General features: G+C 50.0%; 1 protein-coding gene and 1 long non-coding RNA gene across 3 annotated transcripts in view; one reads left to right on the forward strand and one right to left on the reverse strand.

The window, feature by feature from the left end:
• Positions 1-5,295, reverse strand: part of Hif3a (hypoxia inducible factor 3 subunit alpha) — a 29,421-nt gene extending 24,126 nt beyond the window's left edge. For both annotated transcript variants that reach the window (XM_028779535.1, XM_028779534.1), the window contains exons 1-2: positions 5,205-5,295; positions 667-857 (exon numbers count right to left, since the gene is read on the reverse strand). In XM_028779535.1, coding sequence (XP_028635368.1) covers positions 667-857; positions 5,205-5,238 — 225 coding nt within the window. In that variant the 5' untranslated portion in view covers positions 5,239-5,295. The remainder of the gene's footprint in view (positions 1-666; positions 858-5,204) is intronic.
• On the forward strand, positions 4,014-13,657 carry LOC114631228. The gene is made up of 3 exons (XR_003712928.1): positions 4,014-4,074; positions 7,367-7,501; positions 13,232-13,657. It is a non-coding gene; the product is annotated as an uncharacterized LOC114631228 (long non-coding RNA).
• Positions 13,658-14,314: the final 657 nt, after the last annotated feature.

Here is a 14,314-nt window from a genome sequence, read left to right on the forward strand (position 1 = left end):
TAGAATCCCCCAGTGAGGGGCTGGGGGCGTGGCTCAGTGGTAGAGCCCCTGCCTAGAATCCCCCAGTGAGGATTCTAGGGGCTGGCTGGGGTCTTGCATGGCTCAGTGGTAGAGCAACTGCTTAGATCCTGTGAGTGAAGGGCTGGGGGTGTGTGTGGCCTTGTGGTACAGTGTTTGCGAACCACACCCCTTGGATTTGGGTTTCAATCTCCAATACGGAAAAAAAAGAAAACAAACACATAAATTGCCGATGTAGGGGCTCGTTGCTTTTATCCCAGCTCTCAAACGCAGGGGCGGCGGATCAGGGGTGTAAGCAGACAGATCTCTGAGTTCAAGGCCTGCTTGGTCTACATAGCAAGTTCCAGGCCAGTCAGAGCTACAGCGAGATCCTGTCTCAAAAACAAAACAACAACCAACCAACCAACCAACCAACCAAACAAACAAACAAAAAGGGGCAAAATACCAAGCCTAAGACCTCAAGGGGCCGCTCTTAGATTCTAAGGAGTAGGGCGTCCCTTGGGGTCTTCCTGAACCCAGGGCTTCGACTGGTCCGGCACTGGAAGGGGCAGGGTCTCGCCTAGAGAGCGGATCCTGAGGCCAGGGGGGCGGGACAGACTTCCCGGGGGCGGGGCCTCCGCGGCAGGGGGCGGGGCGTCCCGGGCTCACCTGCAGCGCAGAGGCGGTGCATGCGTAGGTAGCTGATTGTGAGGCGCATGATGGAGGCCTTGTCCAGATGCGCGCTGACGCCGCGCGCAAAGGGCAGAGTGTGCGCCAGCTGGTACAGCACCTCCGTCTCCTGGCTGCGCCGACTGCGGGCCGCATCCCGCGACTTCTCCTTCCGCAGCTCGGTGCTCGACCTGTGGAAAGGAAATGACACGCGACAGGTCGCACGTGGGACACCTCCGCTTGGTGTTCCGGCGACCTCTCTTAGGCCTGGCAGTTTCTCCCCGTGGATCCTCTTTCCTTACCCCAAATTTTACCTGTCTTGGTCCCAGTCCATGTGACACTCCCTGCGGGGGCCTTGCTCCAAGCTTCTACCCCAGGATGTGTGCCTAAAGCCCTCCGTCCTCTCCGGGACTTAGCTGTAGCTCATTTCCCGAGTCAGAGACACCGCCTGGGGGACTGGGAGGCCTCCCAGTGGGAGGGGGTGGTAGAGCTGGCTGGAGTCCAAGGGAGAGATGGAGCTCTGAGAGCCCCAGCCTCCCAGGCCCCTTCCCTCCCCGTTTCCCGTCTTCAGACAAGCTGATTCTCAAAGTCAGAGATATCTCAAAGTCTTAACGATACACCGAAGGGGCCTTAAGAGGGGCAGGGCCCCACTAAGGGTGACACAGCAAAACAACCCCTGTGTTCTGTACAGCACCTCTACACTTTAATACATTTCAAATGCCTGACTTTTCTGAGGATGTGTGTGTGTGTGTGTGTGTGTGTGTGTATGTGTGTCTGTCTGTCTGTCTGAGAGAGATCTTTCATCAGTAATATCAATAACTATCAATTACCCATTTTTATTATTAGGTTATTTTCCCCGCCAAGTGGTAAACCCACTTAAAACTCCGGGCATAGCAGCACATGCCTTTAATCCCAGCACTTAGGAGGCAGATTTCTGAATTCCAGATCAGCCTAATCTACACAAATCAGGTTCAGGCCAGTCAGAGTTATTTAGTGAGACCCTGCCTCAAGAAACAAGCAACCAACCAAAAAGAACCTCAAACTTTGTTTATCTGATACCGAAGTCTATTCGACAGGGTTTCCCTATGTAGCTCAGGCTGGTCACAAACAGCCACTAAGATTATAGGTATGCACCTGTAGACACTTGACATTTCTTTTGTGTGTATGTGTGTTTTTTATGTATATTTATCTAGTCTCATAGTTATTATTAGTGCTGCTTACAATATTTCTAACCCATAAGACAGCAGTTGATCAGCCTATGTGTTTGTCATATGTAAGTATACATCTGGCCCTCGGGGGAGACCAAAGGGGATATTATTGTTATTAATATTTATGTTTATGTATTTATTTATTTGTTTTTTTTTCGAGACAGGGGTTTTCTGCGTGGCCCTGTCTGTCCTGGAACTGGCTCTGTAGGCCTGGCTGGCCTCGAACTCAGAGATCTTCTGCCTCCTGAGAGCTGGGACTAAAGGTGTGAGCCACTGCATCCAGTTATTATTTGAGACAGGGTCTCACTAGCCCAAGCCAAGAATGACCCTAGGTTTCTGATCTTGAATACTGGGATTACAAATCTATAAGCATGTCACCAGGCCTGGCCTCAATGGGACGCATTTGAACCCACTTTACGAAGGGGAAACTGAGGCTCTGAAAGGTAAAGTCATTTGTCCAAGAGTCCAAAAGATCACATAACCAGTGCTTGGCTGAGTCCAGACAGTGAGGTTCCTATTTTCAAGCTTTTCTCTAAGCAGCCCATGTGATGCCCACCCCCTACCCCGTACCCCCAGAAAGCCTGCTGTGGGATAGGAAGGAGTCTGCTCTTTCGTAGAAGTCTTCAATTCGGGGCTGAGAGGCCACTTCTGGGGGGTAGGAGGGCTACAAAATGTTTTAGCCTGGGTGCGGAGGTGGGGTGGGGGAGCTATTAGTGCAAGGCGGTGAGAGGCCCGGAAGGGGGCAGGCTGGCCTAGTTAGCATTGGAGGAGCCAAGGGGGCGCCCCTATGAACTCCCTCTTGGCTGGTGGGGGCAGGGGCCTCAGTCCTGCCTGCCCAGAGGACATTCCGTCCTGTACTGTACTGTTCCAGCCCTGTTTGTCTTCCTGCCCAGAGGGTGGGGGTGGGCGGGCCTCACTGAGCTGGGGGCCCTGGGACAGAGAGAACTGGGAGAGAGTAGGGGAGTGGGGTGGGGGTGGGGCCGGCGCCCCACCTCCCAAGCAGCTGAGCTCTGTAATCCTACCCTCCATGGCTAGGGTGGCAGGGTTTGTTCCTCCATAGAAGGAGCCAGCTGGTGGCTGTAGAGGGACCCTCCTTCCCCTCTCAGCCTGTTCTCCGGATGTTCTGACAGGAAGTATGGGCCTCTCACTGACTGTTTCTGGCCTTTCTGTGAAACAGAGTGGAGGCTGCCTCTTCTGGGTCGGGGTTCCAGTTCTGACCCCACTACTCCCGTTGCTTGTTAGCTGATTGACTCTGGGCAGGTTGCTTAACCTCCCTGGGCACAGTAATAGCCTCCAGCTCTTCAAAGGGTGTTCTTTTTTTTTTTTTTTTTTTTTGTTTGTTTAGGTTTGTGGGTATGTGAGATGAGGCTGGGAGACAAAGTCTCACCGGGTAGCTCAGATATGCCCCAAACTCATGATCCTCCTGCCTCAGCCCCTTCCCTGAGTGCTAGGCTTACAGGACTGCATCACCATGATGGATTCCTACAGTGGATTGAAGATTAAATGAGTTAATATATGTCAGAGGCTTAGGAAGCGAGGCTTGGCAATTGGCTGGTGTCAGTGACGAAGGCTCTCGTCTGAGTCTCTGGTACCTGGAATAACCTATGGGCCTCTGAATGTGCAATTATACATGTGCAACTAGTCATGCCTGCAAATGTGTGTGTCTGATTATGAGTGTGTAATCATGTGCCCAGCTTTCACACAAACATCTTAAAGGGATGAAATAACCGTGGTGGTGTGCTACACACTCAGAAACTAGAGACTCCCCCTTTCCCACCTTCCAGCAACCTCGTGGACCAGAAGTGATTATCTCCCTTTTGAGAAAGTAGGAACACGGCCAAGCTTGACCACTTGAGTGTGATTCCTGGAACCCACACGGTGGAGGAGAGAACTGACCTCTGACCTTCACATACTCAAAGGCAAACATGCACACCCCCTCCCCTATACACACACGTACAGAAATAAAGTGATTTTTTTTTTTTTAAAGATAGAAACGACCTGAGATGTTTGTAGTTCAGTTGGAGGAGCATTGGCCTAGCAGAGCTACATGCACAGGATGTGGTAATTCTTATCACTAAGGAGGTGGGAACAGAAGAAGCAGGTTAGCTGTCTCAGACAGAGGTTGAGGCCCAGAGCAATGACAGGGCTGGCCTGAGTGGCTCATCTCCAATCCAGTCTGCCTTGCTCAGTTGCCTCTCCGGTAAGCTTTATTCCCACTGTGCACCCACTATTACCTTCCTGCTTAGGAAGCCACCTCAGACAGGTGACAGAAATTGCCTGAGGCCACACAATGATCCCTAGGAGAGAGAGTCAGGTCTGTTGACTTCAGGCACCTCATTTTGTGTGTGTGGTGTAGTGTGTGCGTGCGTGTGCGTGCGTGCGTGTGTGTGTGTGTGTGTGTGTGTGGTGTAGTGTGAGTGTGTGTGTGTTGGGGGAGAAGTCTGTTTCCTCACTGGGAGAGTTCTGACTCCCATTATCTCAGACTTGGAGCTGCCACTCTGGGAGGGAAATCCCTGGGCCAAGATCACACAGCCAGAAAGTGGGAGCTTGGGGATTTGAACCCTGACTTTAGGGCCTGTGTTCTAACATGCTATTTTTCAAGAGGGTGCGCCCACCACCCAAGGGACCCCTGTCTGTTCCTTTCTGCCTGGTGGTCTAAGTCTTTTCCTCCTGTCCCAGCACCGCTGTGCATCTCCCTAGCTGGCCCAGCTCTGGTCCAACCCCTTGGCAGTGTGCCCAGCCTGGGACGTGCGCCTGGAACGTTGCCACCTTCACTCTGTGTTCTAGCTGAGAACAGAGGGCGGGGCCTAGGGGCCCAGAGTGAGGCCTGGGAAGGGGGACTTGGGGCCCAGTGGTGTCTCAGCCAAGACAGAAAAGGCCCCATCTCTTCCTCACCCTGAACAGCTCAGGGAATTAAGACAGCCCCTCTCCTCACATTCTGAGCCTCTCTGACTCTTAGCTGGGTACTGGGGGGCTTGCAAAGACTGTAGAGGGTTTGAGGTGTGGAGAAGGCTTTTTTACATCTGGGCAGAGACCCCTTTGAAGGTGACCTGAGTGACCAGGGGACAAGGTTTGGGTTGGAGAAAGGACTTGGGGTAGGGGTCAGTGGGGAGTCTCTCTGACCTTGATCCAACTTGTTCTCATAGTGTCATCGGTGGGGTGTCTAGCCATCAGTCCTGTTTTTCCAGGAACCCCTGCTTTCAGGTGGGCACTCAGGGCGGTGCACTCATTCTTGATCTCCTATAACTACTCCCCACAAAGAGTAAGAGGGCTAGGAGGCAGAAGCTAGAAGAAAAAAGGGGGCACACGGCGCCGGAGGTAACCACTCACCCTCACCCAAGCCCCCTCTGATGTCAAGTGCCATCCCAGGGATGCAGGAGGGGCCCGGAGCTCAGCCGTGAGGCGGATGCGAGTTATGAATGGGTGTGCGGTGGTGTGCGATGACACCACAGGAAAGGGTTGGCCTTGGGTGCTGACGGGGGCTGGGGGGGGAACACCCTAGTTCAGTTAGGAGAGGCCCCTCACACAACCGTAAGGGGGCGCTGTCACGGCTTAGGAGTGGAGATTGAGTTCCCTGGTGGGCTCAGGGCCAGAAGTTGGAATAGATGGGCCATACAGGACCAGAAAAGGGGGAGCCTGGGTGGGTTGAGGTAGGGGGTAAAACTGGGTGTAGAGAAACCAATCAGACCTAGTATGCCAGAGAGGAGGAACAGGGTTGGGGCTTGAGGGATGCCCTAGTTTAGACAGGGAATGCCAAGAGTCTATGGAGTTTTTCTGGGGTCTCCTGTAGCAACCTGGTCAAATGGGTCCCACAGCCTCTGCACCTGTTGCAAGGTGAACACAGAATCCACTCCTCTTTAGGACAACCCCAGCTATGTGCAGTCACAGGAGGGCGCTGTCTCCCTCCCTCTATCAGCCAAGGCATCTTTCTGAAGGATGTCCCTCAAATAGGGCTTGGGTGGGGCCCTCCTCCCTCAGTTACAGACTGGGTCTGGGCAGATGAAATAGACACAGAGCCAGGCTGTGGGAAGTGGCTCAGGTTTGTTCCGTTGGTACTGAAAAGGGGTGACCCTACTTTTTTCATGCTGTTTTTTTTGAGACAAGATCTCTCTTTCTGTAGACCAAAGCTGGTCTGGAACTTGCCGTGTAGGCCAGGCTGGCTTTGAAAGCATCATTTCCCTACAACTTTCCAAGTGCTGGGTTTACAGGCATGAATCTCCTTCCCTAGCTATCATTCCACTTTTTGAAAGGAAAAAAAGCCCCTAGTTGGATCCCACACAGCCTCTAATCACACACACACACACACACACACACACACACACACACACACACTTTCTAGGGCAATTTGAAGCTTTGGGAGACTGTTAGAAAGGGCATGGTAAAAGTAACCTCTCTTCTGGAATTCAGAAGTAGAGTCAGGAACTCCCTAGAAACTTGAGTTTGGGGATCCCTTTTTAATACACAAGAGTTAGACTGCCAAGAAAGACTCGTTTCAGGGACTTGGAGGAAAAGGCTCTCTTGGAAGAGAGGCCATTGCTCAAACGCGACCACCTCCAATCCATAAGGAACTTGGAAGTTTCACCCCCAGATGGAGGATCGAACCCGATGTATCAGAAAATCGCAGCTCATAACCCCAAAGCCGGTCCAGGGGAGGGGGGCGGGACAGCTGGAGCTCTGGGGTTAAACCCCAGATACCCTGCAACCCTCTAGAGTGGAGGGTGCATCGGGGATGTGCCCCCAACCATGCTCCTCAGGGTGTACTTAACTTGTGCCACACCCCAGAGATGAGGGGTTCCCCTAAACCCCTGCCAAGGAGAGCCCCCAGTCCCCATCGTCCTGTCCCCAAAGCCCTGTACCTCACACGCTGCAGCCCCAACGCCATGGCTCGCCCTTCGCGGTTCCAGAGCCCTCGATGCCCAGCGTCCCCCTCCCCTGTCCGTGTGAGCCCCCTCCCCAAGCTCCACCTCTGCCACTCCATTGGCTCGTCTTTGCCCAGCCCGCGGCTCTGATTGGAAGGTGGGCTTGTTACTCCGAGGAGGAGGAGGGTCTAAAGGAGAAGACTTGGAACTTCAAGGGGTGGGGGAATCCAATGTAATGCACACCCCCAGCCACGCCCCTGCCCCAGACTTCCTTGGCAGTCCGGAGCCCGCCGGGCGTGATTTCCCTCCAGTCTCTGAACTCCCATATGTACACTTCTGAACCATCTGATTGACTGTTCTCTGCGTCCCAGCTCCTGTCGCAGTCTCTCCCTCCACTCCCACTCCTTCCATCCCTCCCTCCTCTTTTCCCTCTGTCCTTTTCTTGACGTACCAAGTCCCCGCTTCTCTCCACCCCGAGCTCTCTACTGCACCTGTATGCCACAACCCCTTGCTTTTCCATACCCCATGCCCCTCCACTGTGTGGCCCCGCTGTGGACCCCGCCTCCCCGAACCTTCCTTGTCCACCCCTCCCACCCCACCTTGACCCATGGCCTCTCTTAACTCCCTGTGCAGGTTCCTGCGGATGAATAATTAAGCTTCTGTCAAGTAAATATGCTTTAGCTCCATCACACCCACTTGTAAAGGGAACAGAGAACCGATGAGATACGTGCGCAGTGACCACGGACAGGTGGAACGCGGTACAGCTGGGTAAGGAAAAGGAAGGAAGTTCCTGCGTAGGCTGGAGAGGGCGTGGGACACTAAGGGACAGGGGTGAAGGAGCAGTGTTCCTTCCGCATGTAGGTTCGGGCACACTACACTGCGGCAGAAATGGATGTACTGTTTTTGAGTTATTGGGCAAGCTCCATCTTAGGACTTTGACACTTACTGCGCGCTTTGCTCTTTGGGGTGCTCTTCTTCTAGGCTAGAGGGTTGGCTCCAGGGTTAAAGGTCCTTGCTGCCAACCCTGAAGATCAGCGTTCAATCTCCAGGACCCACATCTTGGAAAACGAGAACCAACTCCAGAAAGTTGTTCTTTGATTTATCTGAGTGTGTGTGTGTGCGTGCGCACACACACAAAATGTAATAAAAAAAACTTTAAAAAATTCTCCTCTAAAAATTCACCTGGGTCGCAACCTCAACCCAGGAAAAACACTAAGCTGCCTCCTCTCACTGTCTTCTCTTCTCCATCTTCCTTCTCTTCTCCTTCCTCCACCCTCTTCTTCCTTCCTCCTCTTCTCCGTTTTTTGAGACGAGGTCTCATGTAACCCCATCAAGGCTGGCATTGAACTCACTATATAGCAAAAGCTGGCTTTGAACTTCTATACTCCTGCCTTCACCTTCCAAGTGGGTTACAGCTGTGTACTACCACGCCCAGCTCCCATGCAATTTAGTTTCACTTGATTTTATTTGAACAAAGCTGACTATATCCATGCTATCAGCAACTCCAGGGAAGAAGACAAAATCCAGACAGAGTCAATCATTGTAGGATTTCCTTGGCCACAGTGACCTCTGGCTTGGGGAAGACATATGAATCAATCTAGTACAGTGAAGACTAACTTTGAGGACTTTGCTGTAACTGTCAGGAGAGGGTTTATTTATTTATCGATTGATTGATTGTTTTATTGTGTTTGTATCATAGAGGATTGAATTTAGGACCCAACTCAACAAGAGTCATATCCCCAGCCCTACACTGTAGTATTGAGATTCTAGGCAGACGCTTTACCACTGAGCCATGCCCCCAGCCCCTCACTGGGGGATTCTAGGCAGGGCTCTACTACTGAGCCACGCCCCCAGCCCCTCACTGGGGGATTCTAGGCAGGGGCTCTACCACTGAGCCACATCCCCCCAGACCCTCACCGGGGGATTCTAGGCAGGTGCTCTACCACCAAGTCTGGGCTCCATTTTTTTTTTAAAGCAATCTAGCTCACAGAGCAGCTACCCTATGTGTATATTATATTTCACAATAATAAAAATAATTTGACAGTAATTGTCATTGAGGAGTGCTGAGTTAACTGGAGGTCAGAACTAAAGCAGAGAGCTGGGATCCTCAGATAGAATTTGCAGGTACTTGAAGGGAGCACTCTGAAGTGTTTTCAGTGCTCTTTCTCCCCAACCCCCATTGATCTCCAAGGGCAAAGCTGTTTTTATAACACTAGTAAGATGCTCTTGCCACACTCTTCTCCCTGTGTACACTGACAGTTTCCGGTGGTCATGGATATGTGATAAGAGACTTGCTCTGATGTTGAGGGCTCTGTTATATTTTATTATTATAAATTTATTTTTAAAATAATTCCATACAATGGATTAGCATCAAACTCATTCCCTTTCAGCTTTTCTTTTGATTTCTTTCCTTCCTTCCTTCCTTTCTTTCTTTCTTTCTTTCTTTCTTTCTTTCTTTCTTTCTTTCTTCCTTTCTCTTCTTTTTTGATTTTTGAGACAGTGTCTCTGTGTAGACCTGGCTGTCCTGGAACTCACTCTGTAGACCAGGCTGGCCTGGAACTCAGAGATCCGCCTGCCTCTGCCTCCCGAGTGCTGGGATTAAAGGCGTGCGCCACCACCACTCAGCTTCCCTTTAACTTCTCTTATCCTTCCTTGCTCTTGCTGACTTCTCTCCCTTTCCCAACGAGTCCCCTTCCTGCTTTCGTGTCTTTTGGGGGTACCTGGGGGCAGGTCTTGTGCAGGTAGCTGTGGTTGCTGTGTGTCCATGATTGCAATAGCCGTGTCATACTCAGAAAACAGCATTTTGGGGCTCTCTTCCCTGTCTTCTGGTTCTTACAGCATTTCGATCACACCCTTACCTTTGGTGATAGAGATGTCTTGTTTAGGTCTGAGCACTAAACATTCCTTTATTCTCAGCTATTTGACCATTTATGAGTTTCTCCTTTAACTGTTGCCTGCATCGAGAAGAGACTTATCCAGCCAAGGCTGAGAGCTGCATTAGTCCGTGGATATAAACGGAAACGTTTAGAAGGCAGTTTGACTACATGTTTATTTCGGGAAAACATCAGTAGTAAATTCTCCCATAGGACCCATGACCCCTTAGCTATAAATTTTTGGCCAGACGTATAGTGCCATGTATGAATCCCACGGTTAGATTGGGCATCAGATCCAAGGAGAAAGCGGTTGCGTACACCGGGAACATTCATGGCGCTACCACAGCGCTGCACATGCTTTGCCTTGTGGGGCAGAATCATAGCAAACAGGGCTCAGAGCTGAGTGAGATCATTGGTACCCCCCCCCCCCCCCAGCATCCTGCACAGCACCTTCCAGCAGCACTATGAACTCTAGCCTGCAGGAAGGAAGCTTCCAGGTCACGTCCAGCTTGATTTCTCTGTGTCTTCTGCAGCAGGGTTTTATTGTCTAGTTCTCGTGGGTGGCTAATGACAAGCCTCTATCATGTTTGGAGCTTTTAGGGGCTCCACAGCCAACAGCTCCTAGAGAGGTATCCTGCACCTGGCATGGGGCTTTTCATTAAAAACCCCGTGACTTTTGGGAGCAGCATGGTCCACCATGCAGGGCATCTCTGTTTAAGCTCCTGTGTGTGTGTGTGTGTGTTTCTTTGGCCCAGGCTGGCCTTGAACTCACTACATTTTAGACCAGTGGCTCTTACCCTTTCTAATGCTGTGATCCTTTAATTCAGTTCCTGATATTGTGGTGATCCTTGATCGTGAAATTATTTTCGTTGCTACTTCGTAACTGTAATTCTGCTACTGTTATGAATTGTAATGTAAATACTCGATATGCAGGATATCTGGTATGCCACCTTATGAAGGATCATTTGATACTCCCTCCCCTCCTGTGACTCAGAAGTTGAGACCCATTGTTGTAGAGGCTGACCTTGAACTCCTGATCCTCCTGCCTTTGATACTGAAGTGCTGGGAGTGGGTTACCACGCCCAACTCCTCCATTTCATATGGCCTACTTTAGAAGTCCTCCATACTATGGAAGGATGTAAAGGAGTGAAGCCGAACCCACACGCAATGGAGCTTTAACTAAGCCTGGCGTGCCCTCTGCTGGCCGGAGTTGGGATGACTCTGCTGATGCCTGTGCCTGTCTAGTTGGTTGTGAAGAAATAATTGCATACTTCACATTGGTAACATATTTTTAATGGACTGATTTTATGTTTTAAGATTTTTTGGGGGGTGCTCTGGAGAGATATCCCAGCTGGAAAAGGTGCTTGACACTCAGTACGTCAATTTAAGTTGAAAGAGAGAACAGACTCCTGCGATTTGTCTTCTGACTTTTACATATGATCTCTCTCTGTCTTTTGTCTGTCTGTCTGTCTGCCTCCCTGTCTGTATCATACACACATGCAAATACATGTAATTTAAAACTTTCAGTTTGGAGCTGGAGAGATGGCTCAGTGGTTCAGGACACTGACTTGTCTTCCAGAGGACCTGGGTTCAAATCCCTGCACCCACATGGCAGCTCACAGCTGTTCATAACTCCAAGATCTGACACTGTCACATAGACATACATGCAGGCAAAGCACCAATGCATATAGAATAAAGGTAGATGAATTAAAAAAATTCCAATTTTCTTTTAAATGAGTATTCTTATTTTGCATCTATGGGTGTTTGGCCTGCATGGATGTTTGTGTTCTATGTTCATCAGTGCCTGTGAAGTCAGGAGAGCGTGACAGACCTCTTGGAACTGGAGTTACAAAAGATCGTGCGTGCTGGGGAGTGAACCTGGGTCCTTAGCAAGACCAGCCCATGTTCTTAATCTCCAGCTTTCCAGCCATGTGTGTGTGTGTGTACATAAAAGAGAGAGAGAGAGAGAGGGAGAGGGAGAGGGAGAGGGAGAGAGAGAGAGGGGAAGCCCAGGCTGGCTTGTAACTTTTTTTTTTTTTAAATTTTGTTTTTTCGAGACAGGGTTTCTTTGTATAGCCCTGGCTGTCCTGGAACTCACTCTGTAGACCAGGCTGGCCTCGAACTCAGAAATGAGTCCGCCTGCCTCTGCCTCCCAAGTGCTGGGATTAAAGGCGTGCGCCACCACTGCCCGGCAGCCTGTAACTCTTGATCCCCCAATTTCTACCTCCTGAGTGCTAGGATTTTGGTCATGCACCATCACCCCTGGGTTCATTTTACATTTTAGTAAATTCACTGACATATTATATGCCAAGAAGTCTTGGGCTAGAGAGATGGCTCAGCGGTTACGAGCCCTGACTGCTCTTCCAGAGGTCCTGAGTTCAATTCCCAGCAACCACATGGTGGCTCACAACCATCTGTAATGGGATCTGATGTCCTCTTCTGGTGTGTCTGAAGACAGCAACAGTGTACTTGCATATATTTTAAAAAAAATCTTTAAAAAAAAAGTCTTGGCCGGGCAGTGGTGGCACATGCCTTTAATCCCAGCACTTGGGAGGCAGAGGCAGGTGGATTTCTGAGTTCGAGGCCAGCCTGGTCTACAGAGTGAGTTCCAGGACAGCCAGGGCTACACAGAGAAACCTTGTCTCGAAAAACCAAAAAAAAAAAAAAAAAAGTCTTTCCAGGCTTTCCTGTCTTGTATTTAACGTCACCATTCTCTCTGAGGAAATTGTCCTTGCCGTCCTGTCTGAACCCTTTGAGAAGAAGTGGTGAACACCACCTTGATTCTTTTTTTAAAAAAATTTTTAATTTTTGAGACAGCTTCACTGTGTAGTCCTGGATGTCCTGGAACTTGTTCTGTAAACCAGGCTGGCCTGGGATTAAAGGTGTACACTATCATGCCCGGATGAAAAAAAACTACATTGTATTTATTCATTTCCTTTACACACATGCATCCACTCACACTTGTATACACACACACAACACACACATACACAGACACACACACGGAGGTCAGAGGACAACTCTCAGAAGGTGGTTTTCTCCTTCCGCTGTGTGGGTCCCAGGGATCCAACTTACCCCTTCAGACTTGGCGTCAGGCAGATCACCAGGTGAAGAGTTTCACCAGCTTCTGAATGCTTTCATGTGCAACTCTCATGAAGAAGGACACTTTCCTAAGGTAACCAGAAGCCAACAGTACTGTCACTGTCATTCCTTTGCTGGGTGCCCTTAAATTCGTTTTATTGGTCTCACTTTCCAGTGAATGCTTGTCCTAGTTAAGGTTACTATTGCTGAGATGAAACACCATGACCAGAGCAAGTTGGGGAGGAAAGGGTTTATTTCAGCTTATGCTTCTAGGTAACTGTCCATCACTGAGGGGAGTCAGGGCAGGGACTCAAAACAGGGCAGGAGTCTGAGGGCGGAAGAGCTGATGCAGAGGCCATGGAGGAGCGCTGCTTACTGTCATGTGCCCCACGGCTTGCTCAGCAAGCCTACGGAATCCTGAACTACCTACCCAGGGATGCCCCCACCCACAACGACCCCTCCCCATCAGGCACTAATTAAAAAATATGGCCTACAGCCTGATCTTACAGAAGCATTTTCTCAATTGATGTTTCCCTCTTTTCAGATACCGCTAGTTTTGTGACGGAAAACTAGCCAGCACGGTGATGAAGAAAGAGACTCATCAGTGCACAGATTGCTGAGAATAAATGATGCTGGAATGTTCAGCCCCAAACGAGGCGTTTGTAACCCACCACAAGACCTTGGAAACCCTGCTGCTTTGGAAAGAACTTAAGACCGGAAGACGGGAAGAAGGGCTGTAAAGTGTGAAATGCCATCTACTGGCTATGTCGTGTCATTGCAATCATGAACCCCTCTAGGCTCCAGATGATCCCAAGCCAATTGGTTAAAGGGAACAAGTCACAGAACACAACCTAAGGTCCTGAGTCTGAGTCAGGGGTTTGAGAGGGATCGGAAGGAGATAAGGGGTGAGGGAGAGGATAACCAGAATACATTGTACATATGCACGAAAGTGTCAAAGAGGTAACTACTAAAGCACATTACACAAACGAACGGTTTGCTCCACTGTCCAGCTTCTGTTCATCCTAACAGAAGGGTGGACGATGTCTGCTTGTTTAAACCCAGTTCGGCTTTCACGGCCTCCTGCTCTTGATCATCAATTTCTTGTGTTCTAGAACTTCCTTCTGTTTTGTTTTCTCACAATTGGCACCAAAAAGCTTCTTTCAGTTTGTGTTTTCTTTATTGCTGAAGCTCTTGCCTGTCTGTGGAATATGCTCTCCTAACTGGGCTGCCTTGTCTGGACTCAGTGGGAGAGGGTGAGCGGAGCACTGCGGAGACTTGATGACCCAGGGTTGGGAGATGGTGGGGAGAGAGGCTCCACACTCTCAGAGGAGAAGTGGAGGGTCATGGGAGAGGGACAGTGTGTGTGGGGATGGGGGTATCCATCGATCAGAATGTAAAGTGGATTAAAAAATGCTAAAAAAAATCTGAGAAAATTAAAAAACCAAGTTCATTTCAGAGCAGTGCAGCCAGGGTGGTCCCACCTGGGCACAGACTTCACAGATGAGTTCAGGAGATCTGTTTCTCACAGGTGGTCATGCAATTGTTTCTTGGAAACAATTGACTTCAGCAATCCTTGGAGGTCCAAATCCACTGATGCCCAAGGCCAAAAGATACTATGCAGTGTTTG

Source organism: Grammomys surdaster, unplaced genomic scaffold (assembly GCF_004785775.1).
Source record: "Grammomys surdaster isolate TR1022 unplaced genomic scaffold, NIH_TR_1.0 354, whole genome shotgun sequence".
NCBI classification, from domain to species: domain Eukaryota; kingdom Metazoa; phylum Chordata; class Mammalia; order Rodentia; family Muridae; genus Grammomys; species Grammomys surdaster.